Source organism: Cyanistes caeruleus, chromosome 3, assembly GCF_971803275.1.
Source record: "Cyanistes caeruleus chromosome 3, bCyaCae1.hap1.1, whole genome shotgun sequence".
NCBI classification, from domain to species: Eukaryota; Metazoa; Chordata; class Aves; order Passeriformes; family Paridae; genus Cyanistes; species Cyanistes caeruleus.
The window spans coordinates 48,532,268-48,547,981 of NC_141703.1; the positions used below are offsets into that span (position 1 = coordinate 48,532,268).

A 15,714-nucleotide genomic window follows, 5' to 3' on the forward strand; every position below is an offset into this window, starting at 1 on the left:
CTAGAATTAGAGTGAGGGTCTTTGTAATACAGGCTTTTCAGTGTATGATTTGTTTTCATTACAGTAACTGTATTGTTCCTTATATCAGAGTAGAAAGGGTTATACTGAATTTAATTATCAGGGAAGTTAAATCTTCCATTTTTAGCAGTCCCATTTCCAAGTTACTTAAATGTCAGTTTTGTTTCCATGGAAGGGGTCAACACGTATGTGACAGTTGAAGAAATAATCTTGCCATATGTGTTTTGAAGATTTCTGAGTTCATTTATTAATCCTATTCTCCAGAAATTCTTAAGGTATATAGTAATTATTACATGTTGCATATCATTCGTGAATAATATTCTGCTATGTTAGGAGCAATTATTTATGATCATGTGTATTTAACAAACATTGGGTTTTATGTGGGAAAATATAAGAGATTTATAACATTTAAGGTGTTATGAAGGTCAGATGCTCTTTTCTACATACCTGTATTTCATAAAGTACATATGCCTTATTTCCGTACAACACCAGAAATGTGTTTAAATTGCACAGTTACTGATAAGCTGAAACTATAAATATTTTATTTATATTTCATAGAACAATGGGCTTGTTATTTAATCAGAATGTAACAAACTTGGGTTTGCTCACCACAGAGGAAATATCTCATTGAATGAACACCCAGTGCTCCATTTATATTTCAGGTGAGATGAAAGTAAGCTTACTAAGTAGGAATGCAAACTAAATCTAAGTGATCAGCCTTTGAAAGAGTTTCTGTGGCTGAGAAATTCTCCTGACCACGAATGTGCATAGCACATGTCACAGGGTGGAGTATATTATTAGTGCAATTGCCTAAAGTTTCTTGCTACAGTGAAAAGTGGCAAAGGAATATAATTTCTCTGTAAAGTATGAGCCTGTAATTCTTATATATTTTTTTTAAGCTTATTTTTCCCAAATCTTCCATTTAATTTATTGTATTTAACTGCACAGTCTTGGGCAAACTGAGTACTATGCATGGCACACTCAACATAATATGGGTCTTTACATTTGCTGCATGCCTGAAAGTAACATTATCTTACAGGAAGCTGTATAGAGAAAAATACTTTCCTCAAGTGTCCTAGTGTAGAGAACAGCATCCCTTGGATTTTACTAACTGACTGGAGTATTATGATTGAAGCACACAAAACCATATATAACCACAGCTTAGGTAGAAAACCACAACTGGAAAGTATAAAACAAAAAATGCTAAAGCTAAAGCAAAAAATATTTCCAAAGCATCAGGTTTTAACCTTGTCAACTGAAAGTGCAAGAAAACTCAGAACATTTAAATAAATGCATAGTCTGACAGCTTGATGAGACACCAAGTGAAAACTGAGTCCCAGTGTAGCCTGAGAGCTGTGCACCTTATCACGTCCCTTCTTTCAGTTCATATCAGTCACTCCTTCACTTGCTGTATGAACAATGACTTGTTCATACAACAAAGTACTCAACAATAAATACTCTGTAGAATCTGTTGCATAAAACCTGGAAGAATAACCTACAAAGACCATTCATTCAATAAGTCTTCATGAATTAAAATGGGATTAGAGCTTCAGGTGGGGGTTATAAAGTCTATCAAGTGTAAGGTAACATTGCATATTGCAGCACATTATTTGCCCTGTCATTCTTCTATTACTGCTCTCTATTTTAACTTTCAAAGATAATCAGAATATTACAACTCAGAGCCTGTATGTACACAAAATTCTGAAAAATGTTAATTAATTTTTCTGTTGAGTATATATTTCAAATCTTAAATTATATGCTGTTTGTTTTTATTCTTAGACAATTTATGGGTTTATCTTTCAAGGTCATGCAGAATTTTCACACTACACAGGTTTCAACTGTACTCGAACAGCAGATGTAAGAATATGAGGGATTAAAGATCCTGTGCCCATTCATATCCACAGTAAGGACTGGGTGTGCAATCAATTAATCAAATTAACCACAAAATTAAGGATGGGGACATTGACCATAATTCCCATAAAGTACCAGACCTTTACTTTCCCTGTCAGTAAGGATCGATAGATTTCTCCTCTCCCTGCTGAGTCTTCAGCCCTGACTCAGGCAGTTCACAGCTATTATACAGCAATACAACATACAGGTTATGTCTTTAAGCAATCCTTCCTACATAAAAAATGAATCCGTATAGATGGGTGGATTGATGCAGGAGAGAGGTCTTCTTAATCCAAAAAAGTCAAGAACTATTCAAGAACTATATATATTTTTTTGTAACTTTTTGTAACAATTATATTATTTTGTAACTTTGTGTTGTCTTATTTTGTGAAAATAATTTTGACCATGAAGAACAAGGTAACATTTCCTTTTATTTCAATTATTTCCTGATACCAATAGACCTGGTGTACAGCTAGTTCTATTAGATATCCCTACATCACATTTTTCACTCAGATTTGCAATATGTGGGTTTGTAGAGGCAGAATCCAGCTAGAGCATGAATATTGTAAGAAAAATGGATTTTAAAATAGTTTGTTCTTGGTCAAAAATTCAGAATCCCTAGCCACAGTGTCAGTGATTGGATTGATGATATGTGGGTTCAGATTCATCCCATATAGGTTTAGGAAATTTAAAAGGCACTTTAAGTGAAGAATGTAATGTTTTCCTTACAGTTTCAGAAAGAAACAAGTTCATAGGAAATAAGAGCATTCAGGAAATGCCTTTCCTCTATTGATTAGATAAGAATTCTGGCTTAGCTGCCCTCATAAATTTTATGTTTCAGGTATATCTCTAGAGCTACACAGGGTGTGTGTTCTGCTTCTCACTCAGTGCACTAGAGTTAGGATTTGTGACCTGTGCCTGGGATCCTGGATGCAGATTTGGAAAGGGGGTGGTATGATTCCAGAGATCAATGAGAGCTTTCTAAGCATTCCTGAAATTTCTTGCACAAAAAAGCTCTTTATGTATTTTTTTCAAGAAATAGCACTTTAGACATTACAGTACCAAATTAATTTTCCACAGTACCTGTTCTTTTTTTTACTGTCACTAGAGCAGTTTGTTTCTGGGAGACTATTTGGAGCCCTTGGAGGATTTTCATATCCTTTCTCAATTATCCTAAAATAAAAAAGAAACCACACAACAAGAAAATAAATTCTTTTTAGAAATCTCTTTCAGCTACACAGTTTTAATTTACACTTACAGTCATGAATGCAGAAGCTTGGTCTAGAAAAAACAGGTGAAACAAATTTACCTTATTATCATTAAATTGTTGCTGGTGAAAAATAATGTAGTCATGTGACCTATAATTTTTATTCCTCCATTTTATGCTGATATATTCATATATATTCATATTGGAAACTTCATTTAACTTTAATTGAACTCTAGTTTCCTCAAAGTGCCCACTGGGGTTTTCAGCTGTGCAATAGTGTCTCAGTTGTTGAAAGCGTTCCACATTTTCTTGTCAGTATTCCATAATGTTTTATTCTTAGGCTTACTATATTTCAGTTCCAGATTTTCTTTTTTTGGGTATACTACAGTTATGTTTTTATTAGAAATTACCAACTAAACAGATACGTAGACTCATTTCAAAAGCAGGGCTATGATTCAAGAAAGAGAAACCTCCTCCTGCAGTTTTCCCTGCCACAAAACGTAACACACAAACAAACATAAAAATAGAATTTGCCAAACAAATGATAGGATTTCAGGAATAAGTGCTAATAATGTTTTTGATGATTTTACAAAGCAGCTCAGATGAAGGCTGTTCCTGTTTGGTTCTGCCAAAGGTTATTCTCTGTAACAACATGATCATTATCTGCATTAACTCTGGGTGTGTGGGCTGCAGCTTGATTATTTCAGTGAGCTTGCCAAGGACTGAGGCTCTGCTGAGCCCTCTCAGTGCTTGTTGTGCTTTATATGCAGAGTGGTGCTGCAAGAAGCAGCACCTCCTTTGTGCCCGACTGCTGATGGGGCAGGGCCCTGTCAGAACTGAAACTCATTCACTGGAGATGCTCAGTATATGCTTCCCTGGTCAGACTGTTGACCTGGAACTGCTGGGATAAAAATATTTTCTATTAAAAAATAGCAAAACTGCCTATATATACACAGATAACTACATTCTCCCTCTTTATGTGGGTATACAACTAAGTGAATTACTCAAAAAAGACTCCATCAGATTGGTACCTAAAAACATACTACTAACCTCACTTTAATTAACCAAAATGGATCCTAGCTTTTCTAAATAATGAAATCTAGTAGCAGTAAAGCTTTTATACTAGGAATACCTTTTCTTATATTTGTTTGAGATGCCAGCAGCTGAATTCACAGAACACTTAGATAAGCACAAAAATAGTTAGAAGGATCTTGTCACTAGTCATTTTCATTCTCCTTGAGGGTTTATAGGTTTGAGTCATTGCTTATCAAAATACATGCAGCTTTATTTTTGTATTTGGTTAATCAGGCACGTTTTAGAAATAATACAGATATCTTACTCACACTGGGCAAATTATCTCTGCTTGTATTAGGAATTCATATTTTCTGGTTCTACTAAACAGCTACAAGCCTCGATATTTGATCATTAAACTTTAGAGAGAACTATGAATTGATTCTTACCACTTTTTACTTTGGTCATCAGCAGACTTTACTTCAGTGTGATCCCCAAGGTCCTCATTGCTGAAAGTGAGAAAGACCTCAGAATTAAATTATCTAAATTATTTATGTTGAAGAGGAAAAAAATGGTATGCATTTCCTAGGTAAGGTTCCTGACTACAACGAATAAGTTATCTGTTCAGGCTTGGATATTTTTCAGTTCCTTTCCAAGGTAACACTGCAAAAGAATTTCAAGTGACTCAAAAATGTCAAGTTCATTACAGTATTATAGGATAATTCAGGCTGAAATTCAGGGACTTCAGGACCTCTCTGGTCCAACCTTCTGCTCAAATCAGGGGCAGCACTGAGACCAGACTAGGCTGCTCAAGTATTTGTCTAGTTGGGTTTTGAGAATCTTCAAGGAGAGAGGTGGCACAACCTCTCCAAGCAAGCTGCTCCACTGCTGGACAGCTGTCCATAAGCCAGTCAGAATGTCTCGTGTTTCAGCTCATGACCACTGTGTCACATCTTGGTGCCACGCTACAGGTGAAGGTCCTGCCTACATCTTCCAAACTGACTGTGGCTCTGTCATTTTAACTTGAGAATAGACTTGCATTCAGTTCAGGCATCAGTGCCATGAGCTATGGAAATGCCTGCCAAAGTGTAACCCTTGCTTTGTTACCATATCCAGCCCAAATCTCACTTCCAACTGCTATTATCCAGGGTTCTGCACAGTCTCTAGGTCTATGTGGTCACATTTATATGAGTAACCCATCAACTGTTGGCTGTTAAAAAGCTGATTTAATGTAATAAATTTCATGTATTAACATATGTCAGGTATGTAAAATATAAATTTACAGTAATATTGTACATAAAATGCTCTATAATAAAAAAATATTACCCATTGACACTTTTTTTAGGTTTGAAAAAAGGTAACTGTCAGCCTCATTTGAAGACAAATAAAAATCTAATTATTTTTACTGAACAAAACCTATTAATACCATTGTCCAATTAAACATAAATATTTTATAAACTTATAAGGGGCCAATTATGACAGGCTTGCCTCTTATGTTTCTGATCAGTAGTATTTTTTTCAGCCAAATCCGAAAGGTCTTTTCCCCTGAAAAAAAAACAACAAATAGAGCCTTTAAGGTATTCTCCCAATCTAGGAAAGGATAAACTGTCATAAAAAAAAGAAAGAAATTTATGCACACATTTAAAAGGAAAAAAGTAAATGTTTAGCTAGTTTTAGTTTCAAAATTTGCAAAAATCTTATGTTCTTGAAGAAAATATGTTTGTAATTTTCCCCTAGCAAGGTAAAGTTTTGTACCATTTATTTATTTATAGAAATTATTATCTAGTGCATCCAAGAAAATAAAAATGCTTTTTAAAATACTATTAATGCTGTAGTTTAAGATTATTCTTTGCCAGTAAAGACAGTGAAGAACAAACATGAAATTTCAAAGAATTTAGATTAAATTTACAGATTCCAAACAGCTTAATCTATGCTTGCATAATTTATTTGCAAAAGTGGATTTTTATTTAAACTAAGAAACTTCAGCTTCTGAAGAAAACACCTAAATATATGGCCAAATGCCCAAAATTTTGCTTCTGGAATGACAAGAAATTACCTCTGTCTGTCACCATGGTTAACAATTAAAGCACTGATCATGATAATTTAATTTATATTGAAAATACTAGTATCTGAACACTCACATATTTTACACATAAGGGAAGTTTTTAATTTTATTTCATAAATACAATTAAACTAGAGGCTGGGTTTTCTTCTATTTTCTTTACTATATTAAAATGGTTCAATGAACTTTAGTGCTAAATGTCTAACTATATGTATGCATATGTGTGCATATATGTAAGATTGTCCACTGTAAAAAAGATGATCACAGGTTGGCAACATTTATCTGTTGTTACTGTTAAGAACATGGTTCTTGATATTCATCTGCAGAGTATCAGCGCTCAGTGTTACATTACAGATATAATGCAGCTCTCACTAGCAGAGTACCCCACCAGTTCCTCCCTTTCTCTGTGCTGAAGGGCTGCTTGCAGACCTCCAGAAACTTGGCTTGAAACTCACTGAACTGACACAGTGCTCAAAAAAGAAAGCTCAAGCTGTTCTCTACAGAACACTTCTCTTGCTGATTGAAATGCTTTGTTACACCTTGCTGGGCAACACTTACCATCCATGAGTTCTAAGATATTTTGTTTACTGCCCCTTCTCTAACCATATCAAAATATTTCAGTGACAGTTTAATTGTAGAGCATATAAGGCAGGTATGGAAGCTTGCTATTGGTAGTACTTGTTCAGCTGACAGTGCACATGCCAGTGAATTAATCTGTATTGTATCAGGAATGCTACTTATTGATCTATAAAAATTTTACAGATTAGCAACATTACCAACATTACCTTTCCTGACATTCTCATAGTTACAAACTACTCACTGCCTTAGAAAAGTAGGGCCTGAAAAACACTTACTCCTTGTCACTTGTGAAGGAACTTGAATTCGCCTTGCTGAGGTTATCAAGGCCTTGGCTCCTTTAGAGACAGAACAAAACCCAGATCAAATCATAATTAGAATATCCAGCTTTCAATTAGTCATATTAAATACTCACTTTAAAAAAATGTTATAATTGACATATTTTTTATGGAAGGAAAAATTTAACTCATGACCATCATTTTAGTAATTCAAATGTATTCATAGATACAGCAATATGCCCACCATATGCACATTAATCACATACTCTTCCTGGAACAAAAAGATCAAATTATATTTTGGAAACAAAAAGTTATACCTAGTACTTTTTTCAAAAGGGATAATTCCTGCTGAACACACATTGTGGACAATGTCAAAGAGTGTGTGACCCCTAACATGCTATGACAGAACAAAAAACCTTTAGCAAGTAGTACTATCAACCAAGTACTCCTGATATGTGAATCATATCTTACCTAAAAAAGTGATTATGCACTAAGTCTTTCTGTCTAAATAAATCAATAATTTAAAAAAAAGTTCTTTTGTCTATTTGGTAGGCTATCTAGACCAGCTTCTTCCCAAGTAAACTCTCCCTTCTCACAAGAAATGTCATATTTAAACTGAGAGGTGCTGAGATCTGGTTACATCCACTGATTCTTGCACTTCCACACAGGGAATTTATCATTACTCTCTGATGTAAGGAAAAAAAAATCTTCCTTGAATTACATCTTGTTGGTTAATTAATTTTCCTTTTTCAATATACTTGATATATCAATACTTCAGAATACTGGCATATACTTCAATATTAATATATTAAACGTATATTAATCTATAACTATTAAAAATAGAAATGTAAATTAAGGTATTTTATACTTTTTGAATGGAACTTTTAGTGGTATCATGGCAAAACATGGAGTGTTGCTTTGACTATCTTTATTTCCCTTGAAAGGGTTGCACTGGTGTTAACATTTCTATAAAATGCTTAGTTTCTGTGAAAATGCATTTTCAGAATGCAAATCTCTACTTGAAAATTTTCCAGCAGCTTTACCTAAAAAGCTACCATCTAGTAACATTACCTCACTACTAAAAAATTACAATTTTACTCCTCAAAAGAAAGCAAGGGGAAAGAATGATACCTTTGATGTCTTTGATGATATGACCTCCTATAGGACCTGTTATATAACCTGGCAGTCAACACTGTTCCATATGTTTCTTTACTGACTTTTCATTCTGATTTGTTCCATCATGAAACAACATCTCCATGGAAGATAAAGGTAGCCTTTTCAGGTTTCTTCTTGGTAATACTTGCCAGATTTGGGACTCCCTTTGATAAGATTATCAAAATCTCCATTTGTTTAGCAATTAAACATTTCAGTGCAAGGAGAGTCAACTGCCATTTAGCTAGAATTCCATACCAGTCATTAATAAATTATATACTTGTGGAAATTCTCTTTATATTATCACAGACTTAACACTTTTCAGACTGTTCCTTCAGAAACTGAAGCCTTGCAGTTATCCAAAAATATCCTTGGTGAACTGGATGGCAAACTGCTTCCTCAGTATGTGGAGGCAGCAACACTAAAATTATAGTAAGTGTAAATAAGAGCTCAGGTAGTTACTTAACTTTTATTTTTGCAACTATTATATTAAAAAAAAACCTAATCAACCAAACCCAGCTGTGCATTTGTCTGACTAGAGTAAAATATGTATTATTACTTTTCTCTCTTGCATCCTCCATTTCTTTCTGTTCTTAGGGGTGTTTTAAATATTCAAGTCTTCTCTAAAGTCTACTGACTCGAAATTATGATCTTTAATGTGCTGTGCAACCTGCACATATACATCAGTCTCATTGTTGTATATTCACCCAAAACATAGGAAGCAGCTTTGGGGCTCCTGTTGATTCTGCCTGCAGTCACAGGATTATGTGCAGTTTACTCAGCAAAGTTATCAGTAGCCTTTCTGCTGACTTCTGCTGCCTTTCCCATCACAGAGCAATGGAAAAGCTGTGACTGCAGCAAAGCTGTGCCCTGCAGGCCACTGTGTCAGTACCCTCCTGTGTCTGATTGTCAAAGGCATGTAAGCATTTGCAGAAGCAAATCCCAATGTGCTTCTAATGAGATTTAGCTCCGTAATACAGATATGTTTGAAATTTTTACTTGTGGTGTAGATAATCTGTTCACATTTTTATGATTTTTGATTTCATATTTTTAATAATCCCTCTGGGTTCTTCTTTCAGAATTAGATACCTTAACTGAAGAAGCCTTCCAGTACAATGCAGATAAAATATGCTCCCACAACAAGGCCCAAATACAAGAACTTTCTGTGTTAATCTTTGTAAGGAATCCTAAAATATCTCAGTATTATTCTCTCAAATACTACATAATTGAATGAATAATGCTATAGAAATGTATTTTAGAACACTAGGAAGTTGTATCACCTATGTATTTGTTCTTGTAGGTAGTAGCTTTTTGTCAAAAGGGGAGGAAGAAACTCCTTTGAGATAAGCAGGAAAGATTCTGGCTGTAACACATGGGTTTTTTTAAGTTTTCACATGTATTTTAACACTCTTCCCACAGAACTGCAGATTTCTTTACCTTAAATTTCTCTGTTCACTTTGCAAAGAGTTTTCAAAAAAAGAATGACAGTTACCTAAAATAGTTGGCCTGTTTGGAAATAATGGAGGAAAGAAATTTCCAATATTTTAGAACTTATTCCTTCAGAAACACATGTACTGGCTTACATTATTCCTTGGTGCAACTCAAAGGATAGATGAGTTAGTTCCCTTCTAATCTTTAAACCATTATGACTTTGTAGCCGACAGCATTTTGTTACTTCCTCTCACATTATTTTGTTCTTGTCAGTGCTTTGGGTATTTCAGTGCACTGACTGGCTTGCAAGGAAGATTTTACTTGCTATCTAGGAGAGGCTACATGTGCACTCTTTGCTTCTACAGCCTGATTCATAAAACACCAATCCTGAAGGGTCCTAATAAGTGAACAGAAACAGTTGCTGCTGCAGATGGCAGCACAAAAATATAGAATGACCTATTCACATTACAGTTCCTATGAAAGAGAAGTTCTGTAAAACAGAACCTTGGGAGACATTAATTTATTGTACACTTCTTGAACTTTCAGCCTTATGAAGCATCTTGGCATGACTGCAGTCGGTAACCAGGACTGACATCCTGTAAGTCCTTTGCCTTGGAGGTGGCTGGCTTAGCACAAAGCAGAGGTCATAGGATACACAACTGCAAGTTACTGGTTCAAGCATTGTTCAGGTTATTTGCAACTAAAAGAGCTGTTATTCATAAAAGGACAAAATGTAAGGCAGGACATGGGGCATAACTCAGAATTTATCTATGCTCAGGGCATACTTTTGCTGACTTTTTAAATCTCTCTTTGTTAGCAAAGTTACATTTACTTTTAAGCATTAGCTACAGTGCTATCAACCAGTGTTGATATCAGAACATAATCTAGCCTCACATTAAAAATTAGAGTAGATCTGCATTACAGAACCTGAACAGAGTTTCAGGTAAGATTTCATTTGAGAGTTGTTACTGTGTTAAAAATCAGCAATATAACTTAAATATTTTTAATACTTCTAAAAGAGATGACAAGTATTAAAGTAGAAAAAGACTAACCTAAATTCATACATTAAAAAAGCTTGTGAATATTGGAATATCAGATGCAGTGAAAGGCTCCCTGTGGAAAAGGATTTCCAGTTGCAAGTATAATTTTCCCTTGAAAAAATAAACTACTTTGGTGTTCAAGGCTGGCTGAATTGAGTTAATACTTCTTACATTTGTCAACAACTTTTTAAAACATAGATGATGATGGAAAACAGCAGCATGAAACTTCTATACAAAGCAATTCAGACTAGGGGAAATATCATTCAAATACGGTAGGTGGCCTGTAATAGATGTTGACATTTTTCATAGGTCATTCCAAAGGATGCCACCTCCAAGTATAGAATTTTCTGAGACAGCCATTAAATCCCTGTGAACATTCTGCCTAGGGTGAGTATTTTTGAAATGGATGAGAATGAGGTAGATCAGACAGCCTGCCAGGAGGAGAATATATAGTTTGCTCACAAATTCAATAGGATGAAATCTTTTAATAAAGACTCAGGACATGACTGGAAGTTTTTTTGGAACACCTAACTCAGGATATATGATTTGCATATATGCATTTTTGTATAAATCTTGCACATAAAAATATTTTAAATGGCAATACAGAATATTTTGTATTTTGCATATTCTACAAAGGATCTCAACTACTGAAGAAAACAAATTAATTTATTATAAAGTAGAAAGATTAAGATTTGGATTAAGACCTTAAGGTCATTATTTTATATTTTATATATAAATATATATAAAATTATATATATATATATATATATATATATATATATATATATATAAATAAATTTATATTCATGTTGTTAAAGTATGGAAGACAATTCTCTTGATTCATTTACTTTTCTGCTTATATGTGACCATCTCCTAAAAAAAACCCAAACAACAAAATAAAACAAGCCTATTCTGCCTTCAACAACATCTTTGCAGAAAAATGCACAAAATAGCACTGTGAATCCAAAAAAAGTCCTGCCCTGAAGGACAGAAAAACTCATGTGCAGCTGGGCTGCTGTGGGCCTCATGCTATAGACTTGTTAGCCATGAAATTTGCTGCTGCTCTCTGCTATTTTGCCTCTAGCTGCTTGTGTAAAATAGGATTAGAAATCTGACAACTAATGAAGACAGTCCAGCAGTATAAAAGACTAGAAAAGAACATAAATAAAGTAGGTTTTAAAAAAGCTGCCAAAGCAAGCTGTGTGCAAAATGTATGGCTCAGTTTAACCAGGGAATCCTATTCTGCCATAACTTGGATCCCTATGCCTCTCAGACACAAACAGTAAGGGAAATTACATAAGGCTTGTGTGACAAGCTCTACAGAAATCTACAGAATTTTCAAAAGTTTAATATCTCTGATCCTTTATCAATATCAGCAAATGTTCCTTTTTTATGGAACAAGAGTGGTTTGTATTACCTGATTCTATTAATGTTAGCTGTCTCTTGCCTTCCTTGATTTAATGTATGAAATATCTATGGACATTTTCAGTAAGCAATCTCTAAAAGTAGAAAAATTAATATAATATGTAATCACACGAAGTGTGATTTTTTTTCCCTTTTATGCTCTGTATCAAAAAGTTGGAGAAATTTAATTGTCTACATTTTGCTTTGTTTTTCAGTCTGCATTTAATTTCTAACTTTGTTCTCTTGAGATAGAGATCTAATATTTTCAGTCCTTCTGCTGTGTGATCTATGCTTATGATTCTGTCTTATTTCAGATAGTAGTTCTGAAATCCTAGTGTAACTGGTGACAGGTCAGATCACCATCAAAGAAAAAACAAAGAAAAACATATATTAATCTGATCCACACATTCAAGCACTTCTCATATTTCTTTCTGATTTCTTGGGGATTTTTTCACCTTGAAAACATTCAGATAAAGTTTCAATCAGGAAACATGAATCACACCTACAAAAAAAGCATTAGTGATGTTATTCTTTAGTGAAAGCAATGAAAATTTTTCTAATATTTGTATTTGAAAATTCTGATGGTAATGAAGAAAGTATCAATGCAAATAGACTGTCCTTAATGCTGAGGTGAAACTGAAGTTGATCCTAGACATGTGGGAGTGAAAAATGAAATTTTAAACAGATCCCAGCTAAGCCCTTGAACCTCAACAATTGGGAAGCAGAGTACGTGCCCATGACTCTCTTGTTATTCAGTGAATACTTACCTAACCTGTAAAAGTCCTGAGCCTCTATCTAGTTCCAAATGTTCCCTAATTATTGAAGGCATTCTTGCTTTGTTGCCTAGAATTTTATCATCCATCTTTGCTGATATACCAACAGTTGACATAGCATATACCAGTAATACCCAAGCACCAATATTGTGTTATTTTATGAACTAGAAAACTGAAGGACCATGCATATTTCAGACTTGTTGGAATGCCTTTGAAGACTAGGGCACTTGATGTCAAAGACGGGGATACTCACTGAGGTTTTGACTTTAGTCACTCCATCATCATCAACATAATCATGAGTAATTTAGAGGCAGGTCTATTAAAGGAATCATGCACAGTATTTTTAATAGATCTGCATCTGTTTTCTGATTAAAAGGCCTGAGCAGAATTATAAAAACTACTGAAATGACTCCCTATTTCTAATATATGATATAATAAGATATATATAATATTTTTAAATGTGATACCAAAAAATTTGCATCTGATGTCCCTTCTTCAGTGATCTCACCCTATTGACCTACAAAGTGTTCTGATCAACAGCTGCTTCTTCTGATATGATGGAATATGTAAAGACCACACTAAGAAAGTCTGGCAAAAACCATATGGACATTTTTTAATTGGACATGTCAGCACAGGAGAAAAAAAACAACAACCAATTGCCAAGTGGGCTTTCCAACTCTGGAATGAAAGAGTTGGTCTAGAGTATATTAAACAAGTCAGCTGTCTTACTGGGTAAAATTTAGCATCATGGGCCCAGCTGAATTTTGATCTGCTGCTATGGTTGCTTTACTGTCCCTGTATCATGTTTTTTCAAGTATAACTGAGGATGAATAAAGGAACTTTTTGAGAGAAGATTGGCATTTATCCTGGAGAAGGGTGCATTTCCTTCCACACTGCTATGCTCACTAATCCGTGCCAGGAGCCCTTGCTCAGACCTTTCATCAATAACAACTGAGAGTTAGGGGACAGAAGAGGACTGCAGTCAACTGTGAAAACCAATTTATAAAGTGCCAAAACAAGTGTAATGCTTAGCCCAAAGGACTTTGGAGTTAAATACGGAGGAAGAAGCTGTTGATCAGAATGTTTTATAGGAGATAGACTGGGAAAGATCACTGGAAAACGACAACTTACTCAATTTTTCTGGAAGTATATGCATGACCCTGTAAACACTGTTAAAATTTCAGTTCGAAATAAGGGGCTTGGATCTCTTCACAGAAGCTGTGCAACAGTGAATCATTTGTATCAACATGCAGAAAAGCTGCAAACCAGTGTTAAAGTGAATGCCAAATCTATCAGAATCGAGAAATAGAAGGAGCTCATCACTTGGAAGAGCCTTCTGCTGAAATGCAAAAAAAATAAATTAAAAATTACTGTATTGATTTGTACTATCAAAAACAATTTAGGAAGCGTAAAGAGACTTCACTTTACCATAAAGAAACAATTGTCATTGCAGCAAAAGCAAGCTAGTGAATTGTGGGTGTGCTTATGTGAGTTCTGTTTCAGTATCCTTGCTTCCAACAACTTTTGAGGGACACAGGCATCCTCCAGAGCATTTTAAAGGTCTCTTGATGGTCTAGCTAAAAAGTCAAAGCATATTAAAGACATCCCAAAGGAAAAGTCATACAGAAATTACGCTTTGAGGAGCTATGCCTTTAAATTCTGGCCATCTAAACTTTAGTCCAACCTAAGATAATTCCTTTGAATATTTCTCGTGGTTCTTTGTAACTGTGTATTGTACAGACTCAGAATGGTTTGGGTTCGACCGAAAAGGCCATCCAATTCCAACCCCCATGCCATGGACTGGGATACCTTTCACTAGACCAGGTTGCTCAGAGCTCCATCCAACCTGGCATTGAACATTTCCAGGGATGGCAATCTAATGAGAAGACATAATTACCAATGTCTCAAAATGCACCTACATGTTTTCAATTCTGTGCTTTATGCAGTTTTAGATCAAGAAAGGTTTTGTCAATAAATATTAATTTAGGAGACCCGACATCATTGTTTTAATTCCATTGGTTTGGTAAATTCCGAGTCCATAACAATTCACTTTTTTTTCTTTTAATAGAACCCCATAATCTTATATTTTTTCCACTTTTAAAAGTTTCCAGGCATCGATAGACACAGAGTTGTGAGTCCTTATAACAAGAGTTAGTTTAAGCACAGATAATTAATGTGTTGTTCTTTCACAATCTATTGCAATGAGAACCAGGAACACATTTTGGGTCAAACAGGAATATCATTAAAAAGGAACATAGTACACACAGATTTACAGCATTGTCTGAATTTTCTACTACCTGAGAGGAGTAATAATAGCGAGTTACCCTCTATGTTAGGGGAAAAACTGGTACAGGAGAAGAATATAGGATTCTCTAAATTATGTCAGAAAAATTCTAGTCCCTTGTTTCTGTTCCCTGGAAATTGCCTATTACCCACATACTTAAAATATACAGCTGAAATATTTTCTTCAGGACAACTTCTGTCACCGGCATACCAAAAAGACATCTTTATGTAAGGGTTTCTGCAATATGCCCTTTGCCCCTACAGACCAATAGTCTTTCCCTGGTAGCAGACAATCTCACGACAGATGCGGTAAGAGCTGAGTGAGATCTCTCTCTAATTTCTTATATAGCCCCTGTTACTATCACCTCAAAGGTTTTCCTCAGGTATGTCCAACATGAATTAATTCTGATATATCTATGAAAAATAAAAAATAAATTCATTACTTCTACGGTTTATGAACTTACGGAAATACAGCTTTTTGATTATCAGGCATTCTTTGGTGGCAATAACTTTGTAAATGCCCTGGTAAATGTGGCTTGCTGTGCCAAATACCATTACTTTCTGTAACAATATGTCATTCAATACATGT

At 34.8% G+C, this 15,714-nt stretch overlaps 1 protein-coding gene and 1 long non-coding RNA gene across 5 annotated transcripts in view; one reads left to right on the forward strand and one right to left on the reverse strand.

Annotated features, from left to right (window-relative positions):
* The window catches only part of LOC111927612 (uncharacterized), a 39,115-nt gene that overhangs the window by 17,110 nt on the left and 6,291 nt on the right, over positions 1-15,714 (forward strand). The window lies entirely within an intron of this gene.
* SCEL (sciellin) overlaps positions 1-15,714 on the reverse strand; it is a 40,209-nt gene that overhangs the window by 6,738 nt on the left and 17,757 nt on the right. For 3 of the 4 annotated variants that reach the window (XM_023924174.2, XM_023923913.2, XM_023924127.2), the window contains 4 exons: positions 7,043-7,102; positions 5,615-5,671; positions 4,576-4,635; positions 2,992-3,081 (listed from right to left, as the gene is read on the reverse strand). In XM_023924174.2, the coding sequence (XP_023779942.2) occupies positions 2,992-3,081; positions 4,576-4,635; positions 5,615-5,671; positions 7,043-7,102 (267 nt within the window). The remainder of the gene's footprint in view (positions 1-2,991; positions 3,082-4,575; positions 4,636-5,614; positions 5,672-7,042; positions 7,103-15,714) is intronic. The other variant, XM_023924053.2, reaches the window with a different exon arrangement.